This window comes from Eleginops maclovinus, chromosome 19 (assembly GCF_036324505.1).
Source record: "Eleginops maclovinus isolate JMC-PN-2008 ecotype Puerto Natales chromosome 19, JC_Emac_rtc_rv5, whole genome shotgun sequence".
Taxonomy (NCBI): Eukaryota; Metazoa; Chordata; class Actinopteri; order Perciformes; family Eleginopidae; genus Eleginops; species Eleginops maclovinus.
The window spans coordinates 21,295,703-21,310,788 of record NC_086367.1 but is presented as its reverse complement, the minus strand read 5'-3'; the positions used below and the strand labels follow the sequence as shown (position 1 = coordinate 21,310,788).

Sequence of the window (15,086 nt, the reverse complement as noted above, 5' to 3'; positions counted from 1 at the left end):
ATACAAACCAAATACATTTTATACCAAAAAGAACCTTTGAGAATCCAAAGCAAGTCGCCTCTGACTCAGCACTTATAGATATCCTAAAGACGGATATATGTAGAGATTTCTGCAGCAGAATAAGAGCTCTGACCTTTATCGCAGAGCAGACCTCCCCAGTTCTTCTCGCAGGTGCACTGCCAGGGCTCGTTGCAGGTCCCGTGCACGCAGCCGGGGTACGGCAGACACTCGTCACACAGCGGACCCTGCCAGCCGTAGTTACACCTGAAACACAGCGGAGGAGGGGGGTGAGCTTTATAGTTTCTAGAGAGAGATATACTGTGCGCCTGAGAGGCATCCCTGGAGTTTAATGTACTTCTTCTTTCTTTTATAAGTTGTATTTCCTTCCCACTATTAGCCCTTTTTCCTATCTTTATGTCACACTTTCTTGAAGAGATTTGAAACCACAAACCAGGGCCCAAGTTCCCTATAAGGACAAAACTAAACTTTATTCCACTTCCTCTTGAAACAAAGTCTTTTTTCTACGGTTTTCCACTGTTTTTTGGTCACTGATATACTTGAATGCCAGCACTGATAGCCGTAAAATCAGAGGACAGAGTTCAGCGGGTGCACCAGTGGCTGTGAAGATCTTTCAGTAAAATAAGAGCGTCTCATTCAGCAGCACAGTGACAGTGTGTTCTTATTCACAGCTCCAGCCCGAGGGGATATCAGGCACACAGATGCACTTAATAACACAGGGGGGGTTGTTCATGAAAAACAATGATGCTTACGTCCCGATAACAAACAAGTCATTTAATACGTTTACAATGTGTGAGCAGCGCGTGTTGTCGGGCAGCGGGCCAGGTTAACGTCCCCCTGGTAAACATGAGGAACGCTGGAGGAGCCAAGAAGAAAAGGAAATGCTTTCAAGTCAAGTTCAAGATGATTAGATAAAGGACAGGTTGAGAAGAAAGGGCTGACTTAGCTGCTAAATGACGGACAGAACGTCTTCATCCAGGTGAGCGACTTGTTTGCTGCAGCTCCTAATCTGAGGACATTACTGTGTGTGTGTTTGTGTGTGTGCGCTCTAACATGCCATCATTCATGTTCATCTTTTCCTCTATTTGTTGATAGTTGTGACATCATTACGTCCTTAAGTGAACCTTAATAACTTTCTCTGCAGTAAAATGAATATGTGAACATGTTTCAGGAGAAAGCAAATCTCTCTCATCAAGAACCTTCTAGACATGAGTGTCAACTACCAAGATTAAGACCCTGCACCAGAATCAAATGACTGCAGATGATGAACATACTCATTACTGATTATTCTTTCTATTATCTTAATTAATGTAAACGTAAAATATGTCTCTCACAAGGCCATCATCTCTAAATTGAATTGATTATCAATAAACTTCTATTGTTCAGCAACAAAAATCACTCGCTAAGATGCTGTTTTCTGTGTCCTATGTGACATATCTCCTCTCAGGCCCCACCCTGAGTGTATCTGTTTGGGGGGGGGGGGGGGGTCACACTTGGAATGAGCGTGGGGTTCGATCGTGTCTCGAAGGGGGGAGGCCAGCGCAGGGTTAGCTAATCTGTTGGTTTATGGCGGCACTCTGTTATTCCAAGGCCAGTGGTAACCTTGCCCCACCTGTCCTGTCATTTCTCCGTCGGGGAGCTATTTTAGGGAGCAGTCACACCCCCCCCCCCCCCCCGTCTCCACTACCAATGTCCATCCACAAACACTTCAAAATGGATGCCGACCAAACACTTCTCCAAACAGCGTCGGGGTCCTGCTCTGTAGTGAGCTGTACTGCGGCATACTGGGTATTGTCCGGTATGAGTCCTTTGTTTTCTTCATGCTCCAAATATAAATCTCACCACTCGTTATTTTTGTTTTGTTGTATCTGGTGCAATGACAATGAAGCATTTCGATTATATTCTTTTTAAATCCAGGTGGAAGACTTTTGCAGCTGCCTTCATGATCAAATGATTCTTGTATTTTAAACCTGTTTTCTTTTCATTTAGCTCCTTTTATCCGTTCTTTCTTAGCTTCTTGCTTTTAATGTGTCTTGTAAAGCTTTTTAAATCGCCTCGTGTTAAAAACTCCTATATAAATAAACTTGTGTTGTCCTGCCTCGTCATTTCTGGGTTTTTTATTGGTCCAGGTTTTCAGAAAATGTCTTTTTCTAATGCTCAGCACCTTTGAAACACTTATTGACAGCTGGTGACTTGTATACAGGAGGAGTTTCTGTATGCAACGCTCATTATCAATAACTCACGTAGTAAAAATGCAACCATGACAAAGATCTGTTTATGTCAAAGCATGCACGACAAGTTTAGCTTCATGCACAATTTGTAAGCTGAAACTCTCTCACTGCTAGTTTGACCGCAGCGTGAGTAAAGCCCAGTGTGTGTGTGTGTGTGTGTGTGTGTGTGTGTGTGTGTGTGTGTGTGTGTGTGACAGAGTCGTGCATTGTTTATCTGTGCGGCTGTCCGGCACTGTGGTCAGCGGCGGTGCCCTGCACACTGTCAGCGAGCAGTAGCAGCGGTGGCAGCACGGACAGTCTGTCTGGCTGCAGTGTGGGAGAGCGGGGGAAATGGTTTGGAGCGAAAGGGTGGCATTACCCACAAGCCCCGTCGCTGGGCTGCCGTCCCATCAATGAGAGGGGCCTCAAGGGGCCAGCAGGAGCCCAAAATATCCCGCCTGCCCACAAACCCCTGCTCCGCTGCTGCCCCTCAGACAAAACCACACCCAGAGGACGGGACGGTGGGTAGGGGTAGAGGGGCCCGTGTGTGTGTGCTGAATAATTTACAGGAAAGACTCGCGCCCAAATCCAGCGGACGGACTTAGCCCGCTGTTGCCTAGCTACATGTTTAGTAGTGTCACATGAGGGAGCGTAGGTTGTGAATGCGCTGTGTGTAAGAAACAAGAAACCAAACACACACTTTTAGTTTTCCTCTGCCAGGCTGCGGCTCTGCCTTTCTGTTTCTCACCGCTTTTCTCTTTCTTTAACCCTTCGGTCGCTTTATTTCTCTCTCTTTCAGACATAAAACTGAACATAATGAGTTTGGAATATGTCACAAAACTCTGCTTGTTTTGTTTACCTAAAGGAGACCTCAGGTTTATTACAATGTGGGTCTTATTTTTGTAGTTTTGCTCATAAATTAAGGGTAATATCAGTCTTTTATTCTGCTATATTGGGATAGAAACTAGCAAAGTTATTTGACAAAATAAACCCTAACTTGAAATCCACTCAAGCAATCTTTTTCTAGAGCTTTCAATAAAAATTAACATCCAATGTTTCAAAATGTTCTTCAAGTGATGACTCTGAAATGTAGTTGAAAGCTAAATAAAAAGTACACAATAAATTCGGATTATTTGTGAATATTTATTGCAGGTTAGACGTTGAATCAGAAATGTATAATGGTTTCAGCATCCTGCTAACTAGCTTCTGCGCTAACAGCTGTTTACGTACACTGATGATAACATGGACTCTCATAACGAACAAAACACTTTTGTATCCATATCCCGTAAGGAGGTTCACTTGTGGGTGAGTGTGAGTGTGTGTGTGTGTGTGTGTTTGTGTGTGTGTGTGTGTGTGTGTGTGTGTTACAGATTGTGATAAAGCTCTAAAATCACATGTTGAGACACATTCCTGGGTGTTCCTCTCTCTCCAAATCCTCTGGCCATTTCCGATGAGAAAAAGGCAGCGTCACTTTTTCTGTTTCTTTACGAGATCTTAACTAAATCAAACCTGCCTGGATATAAATGTCCTCCCCTCCTCCCCTCTTCCCATCCTCTCGTTTCCAAATACTTGCTACTGTGTGTGTGTGTGAGTGTGTGTGAGCTGTTGGGCTTTTTAAAGCTCTCCTGCTGCGCTGTCTAAATGTACAGCTCAGTTTCTCATGTAATCAAATCTGAATGTCCCCCTGCTGCCTCTGATCCTCGTTACATAACAAGCGCCCGCTCAGCCTTTTTTTAAATGTCATAATACTGTGTCTAACGTCACTCCATATACCATAAAAATTGCGTGTTCTTCATTCAGTTTTAGCCCCTTTCTCATTATTCATCAGCTACAATCTCGACTCACAATCAGGTATTTCATTATGAGCTATTCTACATTTTCACTGCCTTTCAACCCAGTAAGCATTGACCAGACTTATAGGAGGGTCATGACTATACGTCTTTCGTTTCTCGACTATAAAGTTGTCAGTTTAGCTGCCCTCCCCCCCTCTCTCCATCCTCTCTACATCCCTGCCTGTTGTCTGCCGCTTATTATGGGGTGGAATGCATCGAGTGCCAGCCATAACAAGACCCGGGATAGGAAGAGGTGATGTGGGCTGCAGACATTACAGGAGAGGAGGTGGGGGGCGGGGGGGCACCGTGCCTCTATACTGGAGGACGAGGGAGGAAGTGTATAACAAAAAAAAACAGGCCTCTGTGTGTGTGTGTGTGTGTGTGTGTGTGTGTGTGTGTGTGTGTATGTGTGTGTGTGTGTGTGTGTGTGTCTGTGTGTGCGTGTCTCTGTGTGTCAGCTTTAGAAACAGGAAGCGGAACAATGGCTTCTGGATCAGAGTGGAGCTGAGGGATGGAGGTGGAGGGATGGGGACAGGGGGGAGGCACTTCATACAACTCTGATGGGGGAGGTAGGGTGTGAGGCTGCTTGCTTGCTATGTTATCAACAACAGACCCCACACCCCCGTTCCTCACCATCACCCCCATTATCCTCATTAAACTCTTCCCATCCAAACAAAAGCAGGTTCTACATCACTTAACAACGGACTGTGAGGTGAACTAGGTGAAACAAACAAACAAACAATGAAAAATAGGGGGACGGACGGACGGGGGAGATGGGAGGGGGGCACTCACTTGCATTCCCCCGGCATGCTGCATGTCCCGTGTTCGAGGCTGCATCCTTGTTTGCAGATGGCTTTGGGAAAAGGAAACAGGAAAAGTACAAAGTTAGTCCCCAAATCCATCAGCTGTCTGTAAACAACCACATGAGACCGCTCCTCAGTCTCTCTCTGGCTGGCACTTTGTTTTGCAGGTGGTTGAATCATTAACACCTCATTTCCTGTAATTCTTTTCTTGTTTGTGAAAAGCCAGGGAATCTGTGCAGCGATAACAATGGATGGCAGAGTCGGGGTCGGAAAACTGAAGGTGTCCGCGGTGCTGACGAGGGGTTACACGCATTCTTTGAATTCTTACATGCGATATGAACACCAGTGGACTTCCAAGCGTTGTAGGAAAAGGGAAATAAGGAAAGCGTCGTCCATGTGATCACAAATTTAACTTATAACATAAAGGATAAATAATAACAGGTAGTGTGTGTAAGAAATGTAAATATCGGACCAGATTGAGTTTTATTTCTGACTGCTTTCCTTCTTAATGTGAGTAAATCTTTAAGGGTCTTTGTTTTTTATCAAAGGAGTATTGGACATATATCTTTGAAAGCAAGGGATTTGCTTTGTGAGAAAAATGGACATTGTTTATTTAATTTCTTTGATTTTTGTTTGTGTTTCTTGTTTATTGGTACAATACAATACAAGGGTTTCCAAGATGTTAGGTTTCAGGATTATTTGTATACTTTTATTTAAGAAGTTAAGTCTATGATAATTGCTGCTTAATTAAAACACACTCTTATATTTGGGTATAATCTAGTCCTGTGTTTTACTGCTGATCCTCCCTGTACCTGTTTTGCAGTCGGGTCCCGTCCAGCCCTCCATGCAGCCTCTGTTTCCGAGCTGGTCGCACACATAATGCCCGAAGTAGTCGTCTCTTGGGCGGCACACTTTGTTGCACTTGACGCCATAGTAGTATTCGTCGCAGCGGACCCGGATGGTATACTCGAGGCTGGTGATCGAGTTCTTACACTCCACCGCCTGCTTCTCCTCGCCGGGGTTGATCATCCCTTTGTGGATGCTGCGCTCGATCAACAGCTCATCGTCTGGAAACAAGACAAATAAATCCGTGTTAAAGCAGAAAAGAGTTGGGATTAGCGTTCGTCTGGTTTTTATGTAGTGTTTTATAACTATTGTTTTCTTATGTATGCCTATTTCAAAGTTTGTCATAAATAAAGTTTGCAGGGTAGAAAAGCTGAATGAATAAAGTGTTCGGTTCGGTAATGATTCGTTATCTTTATTAAAAAAAGCTGCTCTATAACTCATGGTTGGTTTGATACAATTACGTCATATAGAAATGAAGAAACACTCAACGGGTCAAGTACTCGGGTCGGTTTCACAGCCTGGTCTAAACAACAAAAATTGTTAATGACATTCCAAGAAGCAGTGCTGATTCCGGTAATGGGATTTGACCCGACAACCCGGCGTTTAGTGAGATAAGACGTTCTGAGAAGAATGCCCGTTGTGAGAGGATCAGAGGGATGGTGTAACGTCAGTCAAACCTCACTCTGAGGAGAGAATAGGGGGTGTAGTGAGCTCTGCGACAATTTGATAACCCCAAATGCTTTTCAGTTTTCCTGCTCGGTGAAATGCTTTTTCTGCCCAACCCCCCCACCCTCTCAGGATATCCACCCCCGACTTCATCGGAGCCAGGCCGGAAATAATAAGAGAAGTGGAGCAGACGAGGAAGGGCGACATAGGAAAGGCCCTTTAGCTCGTTCTCAAGGAACAGAAGAAGTGTGACCCAGCATGCTTCGCTGCTGTGGAGCGTGACCTGGAAGAGACAGAGCGGGAAGGAAGAGCTCATCCTCTCGACGACCGTCTTCAGTGGGGGGGGGGGGGCAAGTTGGAAACTGCCAGTTAATGTCTTAAAGAGGCCCTATTTAAAGTGTATATAGTGTGTATTTGTGTGCATGTAAATGGTCAGCCTGAAACGCCTCTTTTGGACTGCCTGCTTTTATTCTGGAACACAATGACATCACTATGCAAAACTTGCGCTTCTATTGGCTAGCGCTCCAACACATTGTACGTGATAGGCCGAGGAGCGGGACATCTCTAAGCGGTTGACCAATCACACGAAGAAGAAGGAGAATGTTGTTGACTCATCAACAAATGGGATTTAGATCACATTATTTTTACATTATTGATTCTAAATTGGGACATTTTACAAACTTTTGAGGCTAATTCTGAATATGGGATCAATACGTTTAAAAGAATAAATCAATTTAAAGTAAATTAATTGAACTTTTCTATGAAAACAGACAAATTATTTGTAATTTTTCAATATAAAAGTAAAAATTCTCACCTTAGATTTACCGTTTTAACTGAACTCTAACAATTAATTCTGATCTAATATTTCTAATAGTTTCCCCCTTTTATACCGTATCTGCTGGATTAGATTTGCTGCATTTTCTTCCATGTCTGACGTGTAATTTCTCCATATTTATTAGAAATACCTTTACATTTTTTCTGACATTTAACATAAAACTATATGTCTTCATCGCATAAACTGTGTAAAACTTGAGACATATCCCTTTGCTTTTCTAATATAATCTCCATATCTGAAGTTAGACACCGTGGAGAAAGGATCCAGTTCCAGGCTGTCCTGATTTACTGAGTCTCTCTGCGCGCTAACACACTGCCACAGTTTCCAGTCCCACACCCACCACCTGAAACACTCGCTGCTGCTCATCTCCAGCAATTAGATATAAAAATATAGACCAATGAGCTCCCTCTGTAGTGAGGAGACACACTAAGAGAGGCCGCTGTTACTAGGGAGAGCGGGAGAGAGTGGGCCATTAAAAAACACAGATTACATAAACAACAGGGGGCTTCAGATCCGGGCAGCTGATCGTGTCCAGAGAAACTGAGCAGAAGATTCATTTCAGAGACAAACCGGAACTCCTTTCCACTTCGATTTCAACTTGAATGCAACATGTAACTGGAGTGTTTTTTGTTAGGGGGGCTGTGAGACTTTTCCTTTGACCCCTGACCTCTTTACAGCTTGTCGCTTGTAACAGTGGTGCTCTTTGACCAGGCCGTGTTTACGTCGCTTGTTAAAAGTACGTTTATTTTTGATTTACTTCACCGGACATCTGATGCTTTCCAGAAAGAAGTACTGTCACAATTTCCCCGTCTGGCCCACAAAAAATAAATCCACAGCAGTTGATTATTAGTGGCTTAATTTGAGGAATACATGCACTCATTTACACTCATTTATTTTTACAAAAAATCAAAGTCGTAAATAAAATAATAAAACAATCTAAAATATTTGGGTTTTTGGTGCATGTAAATGGTCTGCAAAGGCTAAAATCCCTGTGTTCCCTCCAGACTTTATCTCTCCCCCCCCCCGACAGAAAAACTTTCATTGGAATCCTTTGTTCACTTCCAGAACAGTGACATCACTACATCACACTCATGCTTCTATTGGCTAGTGCTGCCACACTTTGTACGTGATAGGCTAAGGGGGCGGGACATCTCTAAGCGGTTGACCCACTGATCACAACATGAGCCGGCCAGCTAATCAATCAGAGCAGACTGGGCTCTGGTTTCAGACAGAGGGTGAAAAGAGGTGCTGCAGCACAGGCAGTATGAGAAACATAAAGAGCTTTCTGAACATTAAAGCATGGAGACATGTCGCAGTAGAGGAACTGAATACTGATATGAACCTGAAAATGAGCAGAATAGGGCCCCTTTAAATCGACTATCTTTCAGTATTTATGTTTAAGTAAAAATAATAATCATTGGATCTATAAACTGTTGAATTTTAGTAGATGTACAAGTTCACCCGACCCTTGCAACCATTTGTTTGAGGCCTCAGACTCATGTTAGTTATAGATGATGGATGGATGTGAGCGCACACCTGGAACGAGACGCCTCGCCCCAACATCCCTCTCCCTCTGAACGTGATGCAGCGGTTGTTAAGCAGTTATTTTGTTTTGGAAAGCATCCTCCAGCAGGCACCAATAAACTACTACAAACATAATCATAATCTCTTTTTCTGGAGGCGGCTGTAAAAACCCAACCGCCGTGTGTTGATCAGGACGTGGATGCGACCGGGTCCTCTCTCCTCTCTCTCTTCGCTGATTTGTTTTAACCTGCTTGTTGCTTCAGCTGGGTGGAGCTCAAATTATAAGGTATAAGAAATTGCACTTAATCAGCCTTGAAATGGTTTCGTCTGATTGCAAAAACGTTATAATGCATCTTATTATTGCTGCATACAGCTCGCGGCACATGCCCACTTCAGAAAATATGTAAATTACCTTCATTTACTGCTCACATTATTGTTGATGATTATACGAGAAGGGTACCACTTTATTCGTTTGATACCATAAATATTGAAGTTGTTAGTTTGTGGTAATGTGAAATAAATCAGTATTACAGACTTCCTGTCTCTGTGTCTCATTCCCACCGGTTTCTGATGAGTCTGTTGTGTTTTAAACAGCTGGACACTGTAGTTTTTAGGAAAACTTCACTCAAAAAGGAGGAAAAAGTACATTTGTTGGGGATTATTAAACTGCTAAACTACAGTGTGTGTGTGTGTGTGTGTGTGTGTGTGTGTGTGTGTGTGTGTGTGTGTGTGTGTGTGTGTGTGTGTGTGTGTGTGTGTGTGTGTGTGTGTGTGTGTGTGTGTGTGTGTGTGTGTTCAGTTAACAGTTGTTGGGACAACAATGGATCTTTATGGAAAAGAGGAAGAAGATGAACGGTCCAAAGCTATCTCAAACCGACTTCTTCTTTACCTCTGGTTTACGATGGAGGGGATTACCCGTCCATATATGAATATCTGACACACACTCAGTGTCTGTTAATGCTGTACCCTCCACGCCAGCCAACAATCAACCGAGTCAACATCATCATCATCCTCTTCTCTTTCTGTTCTGTATTTAAACAGGCGGGGGCTTCCCGGAGCACCAACAGCCTCCACACAAACCTGCTGCCCAGACCTATTCACTCAACGCTCACTGGAGGAGCCTCACTTCACTGCACGCCGGGATCATACAGGAAACATTGTTAGCATCCTTACTCAGGAGCGCCTGAAACTCTGATGCACAATTTTTTAATGATTTGAGTCATTTTTCAACAGGAGATAATCAATGGTGGAAAACAGATCTGAGAAAAGCAGTAACTCCTCAAACCTCAGAACATAAGACCATTGGAGGTTCAGGCGTTTTTCTTTATAAATGACTTCTCTTTTTGCCAATACTGTTATCCAAATAGTGTCTGCCAACTGACTAACTGACCATAAATCAAATCCACAATCCTCTCCCATCGATAGTGATCAAAACACTTAGAAAAATAAGGGCTTGTTTGTGTTTCAGAAAGCTCACAAGATGTCACATTGGCTATTTTAGTTTACTGTGGATTAAACCTGTACTACGTACAGAAGACTGGTGTGCACACCTGGCCTCTAACACATCGCACGTCTCTCCTTCTCTCTCTTTAATTATGCAACAGTTTCAGTAATGCTGAATGCAACGTGTTCATGCCTGCTCTCTGACATTTGTCCAAAGCAACTCCGAAAAAAATGTAGGGATTCCCAAAGTGAGGCAGGAACATTCAAGGGAAAGTAAAGACGCAGACAAGTAAATAAGAACTGTTAAAGCCCAAATACCTGCTAAAACTAATCTGAGCATCACAGATAAACAGCCATGGAGGAATGTTTCTTATTATTAAATGTATATTCTTAATTGATGCAGTATGGGATACAAACAAGTTGTGATGTTTGACTTTGACACTGCTGACTGACTCACTGACAGATTTAGGAATCCAACAGGATCACACACCGAGAGAAAACTCAGTCCAGGTCTTCATGATAGGACACGGCGCCTCCAGCCTGCCTCACCACCGCGAGGATTATTAAAGGGGACATACATCTGCTAACTTTCAGGTTCATATTTGTACTTACTGACATGTCTCCCTGCTTTAAATTTCAAAAAGCTCTTTATGTTTCTCATACTGCCTGTGCTGCAGCACTTTTTTCACCCTCTGTCTGAAACCAGAGCCCAGGCTGCTCTGATTGGTTAGCTGGCCGGCTCTGTTGTGATTTGTCAACCTGCTTAGAGATGTCCCGCCCCCTTAGCCTATCACGTAGAATGTGTTCCACGTGATGTCACTATGTAACAGAGGTTAAAATGAGTCCATTTGATTTGAGATTTCAGCCTTTGCAGACCGTTTACATGCACACAAACCTATATAACAGATGACAGGGAAGGAAAAAGACTCAAAAGCATCCCTCCACCCTCCACCCATGACACTGCAACATCTACAGGTGGTGGAGCGATCAGAAACTAAAGCGTCACCCCCCCCGGAGCTGCTGCCTGGATGCCAGCGTGTCAGAGCGCTCAGGATAATGAAGTGCGTGCAGTAGCCGGACAGCTGTCAGGATGCTAATTAGGAGACAGACATCAGAGAGAAAGACGGGTGGGGGGGGGGTCCGTAATTAATGGCTTAACGATGCAATGCTCTCACTGGCTTTATATAGAGGAGGGCCAAAAACAGTCGGAGTGACCGTGAAGAGGGGGAGAGATGGGAAGTGGTGGTGGAGCAGCGGTAGGAAACTTAATGATAAATCAGATCTGTGCACGGGGGAATCCAAGCCTCGCTTTGAAGGTGCGCTGTTGATGGGTAAACTTGACATGCTCGCACAGATTCACACCAACATGGCACACGCCTCCCATTCCTTTCATTATAGTCAACAGATTGCAGGTGTTTCATACGAGCGAGCGAGCTGGCTTTCTTTCCCTTCTGCTCCCCAAATAGGCCGTGGGCGTACAGGTGTCAGTAAGCAAGAAACATTAGCTCACTTTCTTCTAGGTCGTGTTAGCGCTCATCACTGTGAACCATTCGTTATATAGAGTGAGTGTGCAAGCAAGAAATCAGGTGAGTTGATCCGGAATATGAACACCATGACCGAGGCATAATCACATTTCCCAGAGCTCTGATCTACAGAAAGGTTTCGTAAAATGATCCTTACCATTGCTGTGTGTGCCGTTGTCCTTGTCCCACGCATCCACAATCACAGTGTACGCTCGCTGAAACACAGAGAGGAGGGGGGGCAGAGGTTATCACAGTGCATGCTCATACAGAAACACACACACACACAGAAACTCAGATATGCCCACTTTAAGACATGTGGAGTTTACACAGAAACTTAGATACGAAATGCCGTAACTCATAAACAGAAACACATGAGTCGTCTCACACTCACACACACACACACTTTGCATAAAGGTGAATAACGGTGGGAAAGTGAGTCTTGTTCCCACACTGCTGTAACTGATTAGCCTCCGTCAGTCCGGGGCTAGTTAAAGAGTGCAGCCACTGTTATGACGAAAGACAAAACATTCACCTGAGAATAAACTGTCTTTCACCTGACAGCTGAAATCATCCGATCCAAAACACTAAGTCCAGTTTCGCTTTCTGGATATCGATTGTCTTTTTCCGCGACACCGTATCGATCACAGAAGGCGTCTCCTCCTCGCTCCACCGGGAGGTCAGCGTAGGGATTTGATGACTTGCTCGAGGGCATTTTAAGTGGTAATGTATTGATTTCCAAAAGAGGGAAATTCATTCTTCCTTGCCTTCTCTACGGGGATCTGCTCAGAACGAGGGATGTCTTCTAATTCAGGTGTCAGGGGAGCCACTCGGGGTGATGGGGTCAGCAACATATTGTAGCATGCAATAAAAACTGTTGCTAGATCAGATGAGAGTAAAAGTACTGGGAGAACGATACGCAGGGAGACTCTACCAGCAGAAGAAGCAGCAGTGTAATTTATAACTTTAAAATACCTTTTAAAACAAAGAAAACTTGCTTTTATGAAGAGTTTTTATGGTGTGCTGTAGGCCTCCTCAGAGAGTAACATTCGAGCGTGGGTAAGAATGAGGAGAAAAGCTCAGCAAAGGACAAAACAGAATAATAAGTATACTGCGATCAACTGCCGCCACGTTTGCCTACATTTACCGCATCTCCTTACTGTACGTTGAATCAAAATATCTAGTGGTTCAAACACATCTGTGGGGCTTTCAATCCTTAAGGAAGACACCTTATACTCATTTTAAGGCTCGTATTTGTATTTTTTGCCTCTACTGTGACGTGATAGGCTAAGAGGCGGGACATCTTTAAGCAATTGAAGACATCAAAGCATTTAAATATGTCAAAGTAGAGGAATAAAACACACTACTGAAACCTAAAAAATGTGCAATTGTACTTACATTCCACTGAACTGATGTATAATAACAACATCACACTGATTATTAAACACCATTTAGAGCTGTGATACTGAGGACATTCTGAGTGGAAGCGCAGCATGTCTGCACACTATGCCCTACTTCCCAGAGGAGACGCGCTCCGCCATCCCACAGCAACACGCTCACGCTCTGGATTGTTTCAGGTGCAGGGCTAGTTTTTTCCTTTTTTGTCACGGGCATCAGCAAACAAACCAAAATGGAGCTCGCTGTCCGTCAACCGCATGGGGCCGGACGAGCAGCTGTGAGTTCCCATGACCCAAGAGTGACTCGCAGCGACAGGGAAGATTACAGGGGAGGCAGCAAAGTGGTGCTGGGGGAGATTAGAGACAGAGAGGGGGAGACAGAAACATAAAACAAGAAGGTAGAGTGCTTTAAGGCGCTTAAAAAGCCATTTTACGGTGCCTACGTTTAGTTCACAGAGGGGAAAGACGCAAGGGAGGAAAAACCTTGACTCAGATGAGAGGCCGTGTTGTTACAAGTATTTGGTTGTTGCTTTAGGGTGTATTCACAACAAGCAACTTCAGAGCTGCACTTCAAATTAGACAATTTACTTTGGCTTCCATTTAAAGAGGATAACCACATTCACAACACTGGGCAGGAGATGAAATGTGTCTGACATCATCCACAAGAGACTACCTCACATTGGAAAGTTTTATACTCATTGCAACTAATTAAGTTGATTATTTTTTGTGACAAATTGTTGAAAAAAGCCCACCAAGGTAGAGTTTAGATCCTCCAGTTAAATGCGGTTTTCGAAAGTAGAGAAGAAAGGTGCACGGGTGGAGGGTGGTGCCATTCATCATTTCAATGACTGCACGTCACTGTGGTTTGCTGGCATTTCATTTCACAAGTGAGCAACGCTAACACAAGATATAAGATCTCATTTGAAAGAGAAAAAGATCTGAATAAGAGTGCAGGGCTCCAACAAACCTCATCAATGTATTTGTCTACATTTGTCTATTGTAGTGGATCCTAACAGAAGAGGGACCAATAGGACCGTTACCTGTATGACTTAACAGAAACAAATCAAAGTGTTCAGCATTATAATAGAGACTTGAAGCAAATGAAGACCTCTGTCTCTGATCCCACTTCCAGAGACAGACATTTACCATCCTTTCCCTCAGTGAGAGACACACAGCTGGGCAGGTACATCACTACAGTCCTCCTCAGTTTGTCGATGCTTGGAATATATTCAACCACTCGGTAGAAGAGCTTCATTCTACACTGTTAGGCTTTAGCATCTCGGCAGGAAAAGGGGGTACCATAAGCCTGAAGATGTGTAAAACATTTCATGACTAACTTTCTAATAAAGATCAGCCGGTCCCGAACCAGCACTGAAGTCGAGAGTATACTACAGGACGTTCATATAATTCTGCTAAATCGAGGCAACAAACACAAAGCAGTAATCACCAGCATCATTTACGTTTGAAAAAGCACTCCTCATATTTATATTGACTAGTAATACCACTCGGCATCTTTACTGGATTTCAGTGTGAAGTAAATCTGATGAGGTGGCTCCCTCTCACATGATCAGGGCACAGCATGACGTAGGGTTAAGGTGAGTGTATCAGTGCGTGTACTCCTTTCTAACAGACTGCTCAACGTCTCTCAACGTGTGGATCTGAATGTTTAAACTACACTCAGATCCTCCTAAAAGCCCTGACCCTCTTAATGTCTTAATATCACCCTCCTCTTCATCGTCTCCAGACGACACAGCAGTGATGTATGAGCGGCCATAATTCCATAATGACTGAATATAACTGAACATTATCATAATCAATCTTTCCCTTTGTAATCAATTTTAAATGTCACCGCCGCCGGCTCCCAAACAGATGGGGCTGTCCCACGGCCTCAGAGCAGCCCGAGTCTGGTGTGTGTGTGTGTGTGTGTGTGTGTGTGTGTGTGTGTGTGTGTGTGTGTGTGTGTGTGTGTGTGTGTGTGTGTGTGTGTGTGTG

At 43.8% G+C, this 15,086-nt stretch overlaps 1 protein-coding gene across 2 annotated transcripts in view; it reads right to left on the bottom strand.

Annotated features, from left to right (window-relative positions):
* The window catches only part of LOC134881895 (protein jagged-2-like), a 47,590-nt gene that overhangs the window by 19,947 nt on the left and 12,557 nt on the right, over positions 1-15,086 (bottom strand). For both annotated transcript variants that reach the window (XM_063909488.1, XM_063909489.1), the window contains exons 3-6: positions 11,858-11,915; positions 5,676-5,930; positions 4,853-4,913; positions 134-264 (exon numbers count right to left, since the gene is read on the bottom strand). In XM_063909488.1, the coding sequence (XP_063765558.1) occupies positions 134-264; positions 4,853-4,913; positions 5,676-5,930; positions 11,858-11,915 (505 nt within the window). The remainder of the gene's footprint in view (positions 1-133; positions 265-4,852; positions 4,914-5,675; positions 5,931-11,857; positions 11,916-15,086) is intronic.